Genomic DNA, 13,708 nt, shown 5'->3' with positions numbered 1-13,708 from the left:
ACTGTATTTGGGATAAATCCTTCACCACACCATAAACCTCAACTAAATATTGTAATATATAATGTGGAAATTGAGCAAGTTGAGGAGGCTTAACTGCTTGGAGTAACCCTGGGTTGTAAATTGTCATAGTCAAAACATATTGATACAACAGTAGCTAAGATGGGTAGAAGTCTGTCCATAATAAAGCACTGCTCTGCCTTTTTTTAAAACATGTATTTATTTAACCTTTTATTTAACTAGGCAAGTCAGTTAAGAACAAATTCTTATTTACAATGACCGCCTACCCCGGCCAAAACCGGCCAACGCTCAGCCAATTGTGCGCCGCCCTATGGGACTCCCAATCACGGCCAGATGTGATACAGCCTGGATTCAAACCAGGGACTATAGTGACACCTCTTGCACTGAGATGCAGTGCTTTCGACCGGTGTGCCACTCGGGAGCTTTTTTAACAACACTATCAATGAGGCAGGTCCTACAGGCTCTAGTTTTGTCACACCTGGACTACTGTTCAGTTGTGTTGTTAGGTTCCATAAAGAGGGACCTTGGAAAATTACAATTGGCTCAGAACAGGGCAGCATGGCTCGCCCTTAAATGTACATGCAGAGCTAACGTTAAAATATGCGTATAACACTCTCATGGCTCTAAGTGGACATCAGTTAACTCTATTCCACATCAGTTAACTGATGCAAGCAGTAGAATCTGTTTTAAATAACTGAAAATGAAATACTTTATGGAACAGTGGGGACTGTGAAGAGACACATGGGCACATGCACATGATAACATGCAATCTACACATGTGCAAATGGGTTTTGTATTGTAAATATGGGGTGGTGGAGTGGTGGCCTGAGGGAACACACTGAATATGTTGGGTGTAAGGTCTTATGACATGTAGTATTTTTAACTGTATATAACTGTCTTTTTTTGCTCGACTCCAGGAAGAGTAGCTGCTGCCATGACAGGAACTAATAGGGATCCATAATAAATACAAATCATAGGTTATTTCTTCATAGGCTGTAATCATAGGCTATTATTTATTATTGACAGTTATAATACAAACCCTCGGTTCCAAATCAGACATGGGTTCAAATGCTATTTGATATCATTCAATTACTTTTAGCCTTTGCTTGAGACTACCTGGTTTGCCAGGTGGGTGGGGTATCCACGTTTGCTACTATTCCATTTGTCCATTAAGCCAGACAAGCACAATAGAACCCAGGTCTGTTCCAAATCATGTTCTCCCATTCCAATCGATGTGTTTATTAATCTATCTATCTGCAGGTGGCTCTCTGGTCCAGGACTCTGACAAGCCGAGCAGCAGCATGGTGGACATCCAGTGTCTGCTTGACAGTGAGGGAGCCTCAGAGCTGGTCATAGACCTCATCGTCAGTACCAAGAACGATCGCGTGTTCCAGGAGAGCATCCTGCTAGGCAACGCCCTGCTGCGGGGGGGAAACACTCAGATACAGGTGGGTGAGGAGGGGGTAGGCTCACTCAGATACAGGTGGGTGAGGAAGGGGTAGGCTCACTCAGATACAGGTGGGTGAGGAGGGGGTAGGCTCACTCAGATACAGGTGGGTGAGGAGGGGGTAGGCTCACTCAGATACGTAAATGTGCACAGATAGAGAGATTCAGGTTGGACACACACTCCGATACAAGTGCTTATCAACTATCTGGTGGGTCGTTTACATTTCTACCCTAACACCCCCCTCAGAACTCATTCTACCACCAGCTGCACAAGCAGAAGAAGTCGGAGCGCTTCTTCAAGGTGTTCTACGACCGCATGCGTCTGGCCCAGCAAGAGATTCGGGCCACTGTGTCCGTCAACATGTTCGAGGTCAGCACCTGCAGGAAGAGAGAGGAGGACGTCGACGTCAGTCACAGTGGCATCCGGCTCAGGAAAACAGGTATGTTCTTTGTCTCCATAGAAATAGAATGACTTGAACATTCCCATTCAAGTCAATCTTGCATGATGGGTGGGACGGCAGCCATATTGAGGGTCCTCATGAGTGTACTGTCAAATTGCTGAGGTCTGAGGGGCTTTGGCCATTCTAGTCATTCTGTTTCTATGATCCTCTCCTCCATACCTCGTATTTGGTTCCATCAGGCATCTGTATTTATGTCTCTATGTTCTGATGTACAGTCAGGTGCTGGAGTATTGAAAACAGGGGTGCCAATCATTTTGACCCCTATCTTTTTAGATTAAAACAAATCTTACTTATACTAAATATATTTCTCTGAGCAATTGTATTAGTATAAAATATATTTGCACATTTTTTTGCATACAATATAGCTTAGTATTTGTATTTATTTTATACAGACTTTTTTGCTAATCTTTATCAAGGGTGCCAATAAATTTGGACTGGACTGTATACTGTTAGTGGGGGAAATCTAAATAAATTTAGTTTGATTCATATACCTATTCATTCAGTTCTGGAGCTGCAGTCTTTCCCCTCCTTACTGGCCTTCCCCTTGTTTCATGGGAGAACAAGTCCAGACCATGTCTGTGATGTAGCAGATATTGTAAAATCTACATAGACTCCACAGACTGAATGAAGTGTGGTGTGGAAGGTAGAGACAGTTAAATAGTGAGGGGGAAATGTGGGAGGATGAGAGGTGAAGAGGGATTTAAGTTCTAAAGCTGCTGAGTCATAATGGCCATGAGGGGTCAGCTCTGAACATGAGCATACAGGTCGCCATGGAGATGATGGGAAACGGGCTCTTAATACAGACATACAGATAATAGGCCTATAATGTACATTTGCTGTTATTCAAATACACATTTTGTAGTGCATCTGTAATATACAGTAATACAGTGTAGTATATGCATCTTCATTCAAAGGTTTAAAACCCCATCCTTTGTATACAGAGGTATAGTGACTCATAAGGTGAAAGGTCGCTCACATTTCTCTCTCTGCTGACATCATTATACCTTAGGCCCCAGTCGATCTCTCTGGGCTGAGGTCATTAACCCATTTAACAAGCAATGTGACTACAGTAAAAACAGTGTAAATCTGTGTGGTTTCCCCTGTAGTTTCACTGACCTCTGAACACTGTGGAGTGATTCTGTGGTTCTCTGTTCCTGTTTTGCCCCCATGCCTGCAGTCACATGTCAGGGGCCATGTGAGGGGCCACAGCACTAAGTCTATCAAAGGACCATTGTACCCAGACGTGTTGTTTTGATACACCAGAAACGCTTACTACACAGTTAACCCGTTGTCAGAGGGGTCACAGTCATTTAGGAATTATTACAGAAATGTGGTTGTTTCGAATAATAAGATTTCATATCAGTTTTGCTATCAATTTGACTGAGGGGGAAACATTGTTTTTCAATCATGGGAATGGATTGGCTCACAGTGAATAGCAGGGTTGGGGTCCATTTAATTTTAATACAGTAATATCAGGAAAGGAATTGAAATTCAAGTGGTTACATGATCGAAAAAATAATGCAACATTTTCATATCATGAATTTTAATTCCACTGTGAAATTGTCTGACTTGAAAGTAAATCACCCTCCAACCCTAGTCAGCATAAATTCACAGGTTTTCCAGAAATTCTGAGGATGTTTAGGATTGTTTCCAGAATTGTGCAACCCTTCAGTGACCCACCCCTTCCTCTTCTCCTCCTCAAGTGAAAGACTCTTCCCTTCACATGAAAGACAACATGCGTGGCCAGTTGAAGGAGGCGTCCTCAGCCACCTCCAAGGCCTTTGTCTCCTTCCGAAAGGATCTGGACACAGACCTGGAGGTGCTGGACGGCCAGGCCGGTGATGGGCCCGGGGGAGGGGGCGAGGAGAGAGAGGAAGAGACCCAGATGAGCCCGGCCATCACCATCATGAAGCCTATCCTGCGATACCTCCAGCTGCTCTGTGAGAACCACAACAGGAACCTGCAGGTATTGAATTAAATGGAATAAACCTCTTCTTGATCCTCAGCATATGGGCACTGTATTGGGAGATCACAGTTCCTCTAACCACAAGCTGAACTTCATGGTGTTTATCATGTTCACATGATAAGTAAATCATGAATCATAAGTGAATCATCTCAACAAGGATTAGCAGGTGGGCCTAAAATCATTTGAGGAAACAGATTAGATTCTGAGACTAAATCATTGTCATTTTCAACAACCGGGTATTATTGTCAATATCTGTCTCACGGTTTTATTCTGAAAAGCATGACCTTTATTTTGACACACCCTCCTATAAACCCAGATCAGTTGTGCTCACACTCAGATAGCATGTCATACTATTATTCTATGAATATTAACCACCATTCTTCCCCTCCTGGTTCCTCCCTGAATCCAGAACTTCCTGCGGAACCAGAACAACAAGACCAACTACAACCTAGTGTGTGAGACTCTGCAGTTCCTGGACATCATGTGTGGCAGCACCACGGGAGGCCTGGGCCTGCTGGGCCTCTACATCAATGAGGGCAACGTGGACCTTGTCCGGCAGACCCTGGAGACAATCACCGAGTACTGCCAGGGGCCTTGCCATGAGAACCAGGTAGGGGACCACCACTACCTACCAGGTCACCCCATTACTGTGCCAGTGTAGCGGAGGTGGAGTCACGTTCTCGTGATGAGGTATCCCTGCCTGAGACTAGGAAACCCAAATTATACGATATGTCACAGTCACCCACCGATTAAACCAGAAAACTATAATGTTGTTGTGCTTACTTTACCATCAAAGATGCATTTGAGTTTGTGGTTCAAGATTCGCCATGAAAACCATTGACAGCAAATATGTGGGGTTGTTCAGTAAGATGTGAATCATGTCAATTTATAAAGTGGTTGGGACATTACACCTACAATACTGCTAGACTGACAACAGTTGTCTAATTGATTCTATAACATCTTAATTAAAGGGATAGTTCACTTTTCTTGAAGTTTTAGCTTATTGTCGAGGGTGTTGGGTGTTGTCATTAGAACTACCTATTTAAATATTGCCAATTTTAGTTCCACTATTATATCTCCAATGGAAAGTTGTTTTCATTTTAAAGTGTTTTCCGCTCACTAACTAACCTCTTGTTGTCCCAGTCCTGTATAGCCAAGCACGAGTCCAACGGAATCGACATCATCATAGCTCTGATAGTCAACTCCATCAACCCCTTGGGGAAGAATCGAATGGACCTGGTGCTAGAACTCAAGGTTCGCATATCTCTCCATACACATTCACCCCCCTACGAGAGCCCTATATCAACAGCTGGATAAGCTGCAGAGAATAGTTCATTATACCTAGATGAATACTGTATAGGTTATCCCATCTAGCCCTATATTAGTGGGCCATTCATACTACACACACGATGTTATCATGGCAATCATTTCAGAATCAGTTTCTTGTTAAAAGACCCATTTGTCCTTGTGTTATGGCCTTACAAGGTGATATCTGCTGAGATGTGAGGGATGAATGGACTGAACTTCTTTCCTCCTTTCTTTCATAGGTAACAAATCTTTCCTCAGTGCAGTGGTGATTTTAGCATGTATATTTTGGTGGGGCACTCCACCCCCAAAATGTTGATAAATGCCAGAAAAGCCACTAAACAATACATTAATTGCGCTATAATGGTGCCCACAAACTGTTAGAGCCTACATAAAGCTGTCCCAACAGCAGAGTCCGAACAGCAGTCCCAAAACCTTACTACTGCTACACCTGGCTATCAGCGGAGCAGTGTCTGGCAATCTCATTTACTGCCTTTTAAAAAGACAGCTGATATGGCTGACTTGCTTAAACAAATGTGGTTTTACTGACAATGGAGATGTTCAAACTATATGACATAAGGGGACGACGAGCGGATAAGAGGTAATCTGTCATTTCGATTTAAGACATTACTGAGCAAGCTAGGACAGACGTAGTCAATATAATTACTACTTTTGAAATGTACAGAGACAGAATTCAGAACATGGGCCATTCTTACAGTATTCTCCCTGTACACGAAGTCAGAACTGTAGGATAAATGAAGGGGGCATATAAGCAGAATATGAAAGCTCTTACCATATTCGATGAGGACATTTCTCTCAAACACCACTAAGTCAGAACAGTAGGCTAAGTTATGAGGGGGAAAGGTACCAAATTATTACGGTGAGGCACATGGGTTACTAACAGCTTTTTATACAACATACACTTAGTATTACTTTCTTAGCTACGGTATACATATCTCCCTGGCATATTACATCATTCATGCAGCAGCATACAAGACATTTTTGGACTCACCTTGTGCTGTGCGGCAGTCCTTCGTGGGCAGATTCTGTCAACTAGCTTTGACTTCTGGCATTCTCTAGATTTATGGCGCTTTCAAGACAATTGGGAACTCGGGGGGACAAGGTAGAATTATGAACTCGGTTATCTTCAGGTCATAGCTCTAGAAAGAGGACAGAGTTCCCCGACTTGGAATTCCTTATTGGATGACCAATCAAAATGTATTTTACCAGTCAGAGCTAGTTTTTTTCCCAGTTGTCTTGAACTCTCTGAAGTCTGAGATTTCCGAGTTTCCAGTTGTTTTGAATGAGGCAGAAGTCATGCTGGATTGACAGCGTGGCCAATGTTGAATTTTTATCCTTTTAAACTTGGAAAAGAGACCCTTATACCCAGACTTTGACCACACATCCACTACACTGAATAGCAGGCTAGTGATTTTGGTATTTGGTATTTTATTAGGATCCCCATTAGCTACTCTTCCTGGGGTCCACACAAAACATGAAACAAGAACAGCTCAAGGACAGGACTACATAAACATTTTTAAAAGGCACATGTAGTCTACATATCAGTGCATACACACAAACTATCTAGGTCAAATAAGGGAGAGTCGTTGTGCCACGAGGTGTTGCTTTATCAGTTTTTTTAAAAACCAGGTATGCTGTTTATTTTAGCAATATGAGATGGAAGGAAGTTCCATGCAATAAGGGCTCTATATAATACTGTACGCTTTCTTGATCTGGATGTGGGGCTTGTGAGAAGACCCCTGTTGGCATGTCTGGTGGGATAAGTGCGTGTGTCGGAGCTGTGTGTAAGTTGACTATGCAAAGACTTTGGGATTTTCAACACATTAATAAAAAGTGATGTAGTCAGTCTCTCCTCAACTCTTAACCAAGAGAGACTGGCATGCAGAGTCTTTATATCAGCCCTCTGATTACAATTAAGATCAAAACGTTCCGCTCTGTTCTGGGCCAGCTGCAGCTTAACTAGGTCTTTCCTTGCAGCACTGGACCACATGACTGGACAATAATACAGATTAGACAGAACTAGAGCCTGCAGAACTTGCTTTTTGGAGTGTGGTGTCAAAAAAGTAGAGCATCTCTTTATTACGGCTAGACCTCTCCACATCTTTACAACCATTGAATCTATATGTTTTGACCATGACAGTTTACAATCTAAGGTAACGTCAGGTAATTTAGTCCCCTCAACTTGTTCAACAGCCACACCATTCATAACCAGATTCAGCTGAGGTCTAGCACTTAAGGAATGATTTGTACCAAATACACTGCTCTTAGTTTTAGATGTTCAGGACCTGTTTATTACTGTCCACCTATTCCAAAACAGACTGCAACTCTATAAGGGTTTCAGTGACTTCATTAGCTGTGGTTGCTGATGTGTATATGGTTGAATCATCAGCATACATGGACACCCCTGCTTTGTTTAATTCCAGTCGCAGGTCTTTGGTAAAAATAGAAAAGAGTAGAGGGCCTAGAGAGCTGCCCTGCAGTACACCAGATTTTACATGTTTGACATTAGAAAAGCTTCCATTAAAGAAAACTCTTTGGGTTCTATTAGATAACTCTGAATCCACATTATAGCAGAGGTTGAAAAGCACATAAGTAGCACATATGTTTTTTTTTTCAACAACAGGTTATGGTCAATAATATCAAGGCTTCACTGAAATCTAACAGTACAGCTCCCACAATATTCTTATTATCGGTAACTTTCAACCAATCATCAGTCATTTGTGTTAATGCAGTACGTGTTGATTGCCCTTCTCTATAAGCATGCTGAAAGTCTGTTGTTCATTTGTTTACAGAGAAATAGCATTGTATTTGGTCAAATACGATATTTTCCAACAGTTTGCTAAGAGCTGTCGGCAAGCTTATAAGTCTACTGTTAGAACCAGTAAAGGCCGCTTTACCACTCTTGGGTAGCGGAATTACTTTGGCTTCCCTCCAGGCCTGAGGACAAAGACTTTCCTCTTGGCTCAGATTAAAAATATGACAGATAGGAGTGGCTATAGAGTCAGCTACCGTCCTAGTAGCTTTCCATTGTCAATGCCAGGAGGTTTGACATTATTGATCGATAACAATACTTTTTCCACCTCTCCCACAACTATACAAAATTAAAACTTGCAATGCTTTTCTTTCATTATTTGTTTTTTTTATGCATGAATACAATACAACTGTTCGTTGTTGGCATTTCCTGCCAAAGTTTGCCCACTTTGCCAACAAAATAATAAATAAAATAATTGGCAACATCAAATGGTTTTGTGATTAATAAGCCATCTGATTCGATGAAAGATTGAGGTGAATTTATCTTTCTGCCCACAATTTAATTTAAAGTACTCCAAAGTGTTTTTCTATCATTCTTTATATCATTGATCTTGGCTTCATAATAAAGTTTCTTCTTTTTTTTGACGAGTTTAGTCACATCATTTCTAAATTTGCAGTAAATAAGCCAGTCAGATGTGCAGCCAGACTTATTAGCCACTCCCTTTGCCACATCTCTTTCAACCATACAGTTTTTTCAGTTCCTTGTCAATCCATGGGGCCTTAACAGTTCTAACAGTCAGTTTCTTAATTAACAGGTGCATGTTTATCAATAATTGGAATAAGCAATTTCATAAATTCATCAAGTGCAGCGTTAATCACATCAGACCAACAAATATTTTTAACATCATCCACATAAGAGTCACAGCAAAATATGTTGTATGATCTCTTATATACTATTTTAGGCCCATGTGTTGGAACTTTAACTTTCCTAGATTTTGCCACTATATTGTGATCACTGCACCCAATGGGTACAGACACAGCTTTAGAACAAAGTTCTACAGTATTAGTAAAAATGTGATCAATACGTGTGGATGATCTTGTTCCTGTAGTGTTTTTAAACACCCTTGTAGGTTGACTAATAACCTGAACCAGATTACAGGCACTGGTTACAGTAAAAAGCTTCCTCTTAAGCGGACAGCTTGATGAAAACCATTCTATTCATGTCCCCATGAAAGTAGACCTCTCTGTTTACATCACAAAGACTATCAAGCATTTCACACATATTATTTAGATACTGACGGTTAGCACTTGTTGGCTTATAGCAACATCCCAAAAGAAAAGGCGCTAGATGTGCCAAGTGAACCTGCAACCACAACACTTCAATAACACTTGACATAGGATCTTCTCTAAGCATTACATGGATATGGCTCTGAATATATACAGCAACACCTCCCCCATAAGCATTTGTCTCTTCTATAGATGTTATATCACTGTATTGCTACTGATGTATCATCAAATGAATTATCTAAGTGAGTCTCAGAAATGGCTAATATATGAAAGTTATCTGTTATCTTCTAAGGCTACATACAGTGCCTTGCGAAAGTATTCGGCCCCCTTGAACTTTGCGACCTTTTGCCACATTTCAGGCTTCAAACATAAAGATATAAAACGGTCTTTTTTTGTGAAGAATCAACAACAAGTGGGACACAATCATGAAGTGGAACGACATTTATTGGATATTTCAAACTTTTTTAACAAATCAAAAACGGAAAAATTGGGCGTGCAAAATTATTCAGCCCCTTTACTTTCAGTGCAGCAAACTCTCTCCAGAAGTTCAGCGAGGATCTCTGAATGATCCAATGTTGACCTAAATGACTACTGATGATAAATACAATCCACCTGTGTGTAATCAAGTCTCCGTATAAATGCACCTGCACTGTGATAGTCTCAGAGGTCCGTTAAAAGCGCAGAGAGCATCATGAAGAACAAGGAACACACCAGGCAAGTCCGAGATACTGTTGTGAAGAAGTTTAAAGCCGGATTTGGATACAAAAAGATTTCCCAAGCTTTAAACATCCCAAGGAGCACTGTGCAAGCGATACTATTGAAATGCAAGCAGTATCAGACCACTGCAAATCTACTAAGACCTGGCCATCCCTCTAAACTTTCAGCTCATACAAGGAGAAGACTGATCAGAGATGCAGCTAAGAGGCCCATGATCACGCTGGATGAACTGCAGAGATCTACAGCTGAGGTGGGAGACTCTGTCCATAGGACAACAATCAGTCGTATATTGCACAAATCTGGCCTTTATGGAAGAGTGGCAAGAAGAAAGCCATTTCTTAAAGATATCCATAAAAAGTGTTGTTTAAAGTTTGCCACAAGCCACCTGGGAGACACACCAAACATGTGGAAGAAGGTGCTCTGGTCAGATGAAACCAAAATTGAACTTTTTGGCAACAATGCAAAATGTTATGTTTGGCGTAAAAGCAACACCCTGAACACACCATCCCCACTGTCAAACATGGTGGTGGCAGCATCATGGTTTGGGCCTGCTTTTCTTCAGCAGGGACAGGGAAGATGGTTAAAATTGATGGGAAGATGGATGGAGCCAAATACAGGACCATTCGGTAAGAACCTGATGGAGTCTGCAAAAGACCTGAGACTGGGATGAAGATTTGTCTTCCAACAAGACAATGATCCAAAACATAAAGCAAAATCTACAATGGAATGGTTCAAAAATAAACATATCCAGGTGTTAGAAAGGCCAAGTCAAAGTCCAGACCTGAATCCAATCGAGAATCTGTGGAAAGAACTGAAAACTGCTGTTCACAAATGCTCTCCATCCAACCTCACTGAGCTCTAGCTGTTTTGCAAGGAGGAATGGGAAAAATGTCAGTCTCTCGATGTGCAAAACTGATAGACATACCCCAAGCGACTTACAGCTGTAATCGCAGCAAAGGGGGCTGAATAATTTTGCACGCCCAATTTTTCAGTTTTTGATTTGTTAAAAAAGTTTGATATCCAATAAATGTCGTTCCACTTCATGATTGTGTCCCACTTGTTGTTGATTCTTCACAAAAAAATACAGTTTTATATCTTTATGTTTGAAGCCTGAAATGTGGCAAAAGGTCGCAAAGTTCAAGGGGGCCGAATACTTTCGCAAGGGACTGTATATTCATTTGGGATATTTTCATCCCTTTCCTGGGTACCTTATCAGAGATCGACATAATACTGAAAAGAGCAAGAAGAGCAAACAAAGCAATGTAAAACAATATACATTCAGCAGTTTATTAATCAATTGGCGTGTGTGTGCTGCGGGGTTGAAGCTACGAACCCATAGGCTTGGCTCTTCTGGGAGGGAGGGTGGACAATGAGCCTGTCATAGCAGATGTAAGTGATGTCCCCACATGCTCTGGCAGCTTTTATGGCTGGGATCAGTTCTTTCCTCTTCTGGTGGACAGCTTCAGGATAGTCCTCGTTGAGGAAGATACGTTCCTCTCAAGTTCTTGGCTCTTTAGTTAGCAGATTTTTTTGGATTAGCTGACACAACGTGCCATTGGGACACAGGAGTGATGGATGCTGATAATGGGCCTCTGTAGCCCTATGTAGATATTCCATTTAAAAAATCAGCTGTTTCTAGCTACAATAGTCATTTACAACATTAACAATGTCTACACTGTTTTTCTGATCAATTTTATGTTATTTTAATGGACAAAAAAATACAAAATCTTGGACCTCTCTAGGGTATGTGGGACGCTAGTGTCCCATCTGGCCAGCATCCAATGAGATTGCAGAGCACCAAATTCAAATACAGAAATACTCATTATAAAAATTCAGAAAACAAAACATATTTTACATAGGTTTAAAGATGAACTTCTTGTGAATCCAACCACGGTGTCAGATTTTTAAAATGCTTTACGGCAAAAGCATACCTTACGATTATTTGAGAACATAGCCCAGCAGACAAATCATTGCAAAGAGTAACCAGCCAAGCAGAAGAGTTACACAACTCAGAAATAGAGATAAAATGAATCCCTATACTTTGATGATCTTCATATGGTTGCACTCCGAAGATATTAATTTACTCAATAAATGTTTTGTTCAATAGTCTCTTTATATCCAAAAACCTTCAGTAATCCACAGGCTCAAACGCAGTCAAAACAGGCAGACAAAAAAAATCAAAATTGTATCCGTAAAGTTCATAGAAACATGTCAAACGATGTTTAAATTCAATCCTCAGGTTGTTTTTAGCCTAAATGATCTATAATATTTCAACCGGACAATAACGTTGTCAATATATAAAAGGTAAACAAGAAAGGCACTCTCGGGATTGCGCATGAAAATGCTCTGTGACACTTCAGGGTCCACTCATTCAGACTGGTCGTACTCCCTCATTTATCAGAATACAAGCCTGAAACCATTTCTAAAGACTGTTGACATCTAGTGGAAGGCATAGGGACTGTTATTTGAGTCCTAAGTCAATGGATACTGTAATGGCATTGAATAGAAAACTACAAAAACAAAAATCCATTCAGGAAGTAATTTTTTTTCTCAGGTTGTTGCCTGCCAAATCAGTTCTGTTATACTCAGACACTATTTTAACAGTTCTGGAAACTTTAGAGTGTTTTCTATCCAAATCTACCAGTTATATGCATATCATATCTTCTGGGCCTGAGTGGCAGGCTGTTTAATTTGGGCCTGCTTTTCATCCAAAATTTCGAATGCTTCCCCCTACCCTAGAGAAGTTAAAAAAACAAGGACATTTCAAGTGACCCCAAACTTTTTAATGGTAGTGCATGTTTAACAGGTGGGGCTCAACACGGTTGGTCTCTGCCTTCGTATAGTACTGATTTTGAAGTCAGTTTCCGCCCGGTAACAGATTGTGGAGTGGGTTAGGATGTGATGGTCATGTGTCGTGGTCTCTCTGTGCTAGAACAACGCCTCCAAGCTGCTGCTGGCAATCATGGAGAGTCGCCATGACAGCGAGAACGCCGAGAAGATCCTTTACAAGATGAGGCCCATGGAGCTGGTGAGTGAATCCACACACACACTAACACACACAAATACACACTTTACTGACAAAGTGTGTTCCAGGTGGATGTGATGAAGGAGGCATATGCCCAGGGCCTGGAGAGTGAAGCTGAGGAGAACTCTATAGGAGACCAGATCAAACCAAAAGACGTAGGACACAACATCTACATCCTGGCCCACCAGGTAACCCCATGACGTGTGTTATAACAAGCATGATTGAGTGTGTGTGTGGGGGATAATTTGTGCACCTGCGTATTAATACTTTAAGGACCCAATGACAAAGGCAAAGTCAGTGGCACAGAAAACGACGGTAATTCACATACTGTATCATTCGCCTGTGTCACACTCTTACTCCACCGCCAGGTGAGTCTAATGATTCATGTCTGTAGGTGTGTTCATATAGGCTTGTTTTGTGTGATTTCAGCAGGTGATAATGGATGTAACTTTCAGTGGAAGAAATGGTTCCTGTGTTGAGTCAGACGGAACAGGTCTAGCGGGTTTTCACTTCTGTCTTTCACCCAAAATAGATTGTCAGACAGGGTATTTCTGTCCCACCAACCGACTGGTTTCATCATGACCACCGAGCTCTCTGGGGCTGGCTGTTTGCACTTCCAAAATAACACCAAACACACATGAGCACATACAGAAGTTTGCACACACACGCTCAACCCCTTTATGTAACCCCACATGTGCAAATTTACAAACA

The 13,708-nt window shown here is 41.4% G+C and overlaps 1 protein-coding gene across 3 annotated transcripts in view; it reads left to right on the top strand.

Moving 5' to 3' along the window:
• LOC118395799 (inositol 1,4,5-trisphosphate receptor type 2-like) overlaps positions 1 to 13,708 on the top strand; it is a 159,503-nt gene that overhangs the window by 90,919 nt on the left and 54,876 nt on the right. For all 3 annotated transcript variants that reach the window (XM_035789733.2, XM_035789735.2, XM_035789734.2), the window contains exons 39-45: positions 1,279 to 1,466; positions 1,712 to 1,904; positions 3,629 to 3,891; positions 4,301 to 4,501; positions 5,035 to 5,145; positions 12,905 to 13,000; positions 13,066 to 13,185. In XM_035789733.2, coding sequence (XP_035645626.1) covers positions 1,279 to 1,466; positions 1,712 to 1,904; positions 3,629 to 3,891; positions 4,301 to 4,501; positions 5,035 to 5,145; positions 12,905 to 13,000; positions 13,066 to 13,185 — 1,172 coding nt within the window. The remainder of the gene's footprint in view (positions 1 to 1,278; positions 1,467 to 1,711; positions 1,905 to 3,628; positions 3,892 to 4,300; positions 4,502 to 5,034; positions 5,146 to 12,904; positions 13,001 to 13,065; positions 13,186 to 13,708) is intronic.

This window comes from Oncorhynchus keta, chromosome 17 (genome assembly GCF_023373465.1).
Source record: "Oncorhynchus keta strain PuntledgeMale-10-30-2019 chromosome 17, Oket_V2, whole genome shotgun sequence".
Lineage (NCBI taxonomy): Eukaryota > Metazoa > Chordata > Actinopteri > Salmoniformes > Salmonidae > Oncorhynchus > Oncorhynchus keta.
Note: the sequence above shows the minus strand (reverse complement) of the source record. Positions and strands in the feature narration are given on the sequence as shown.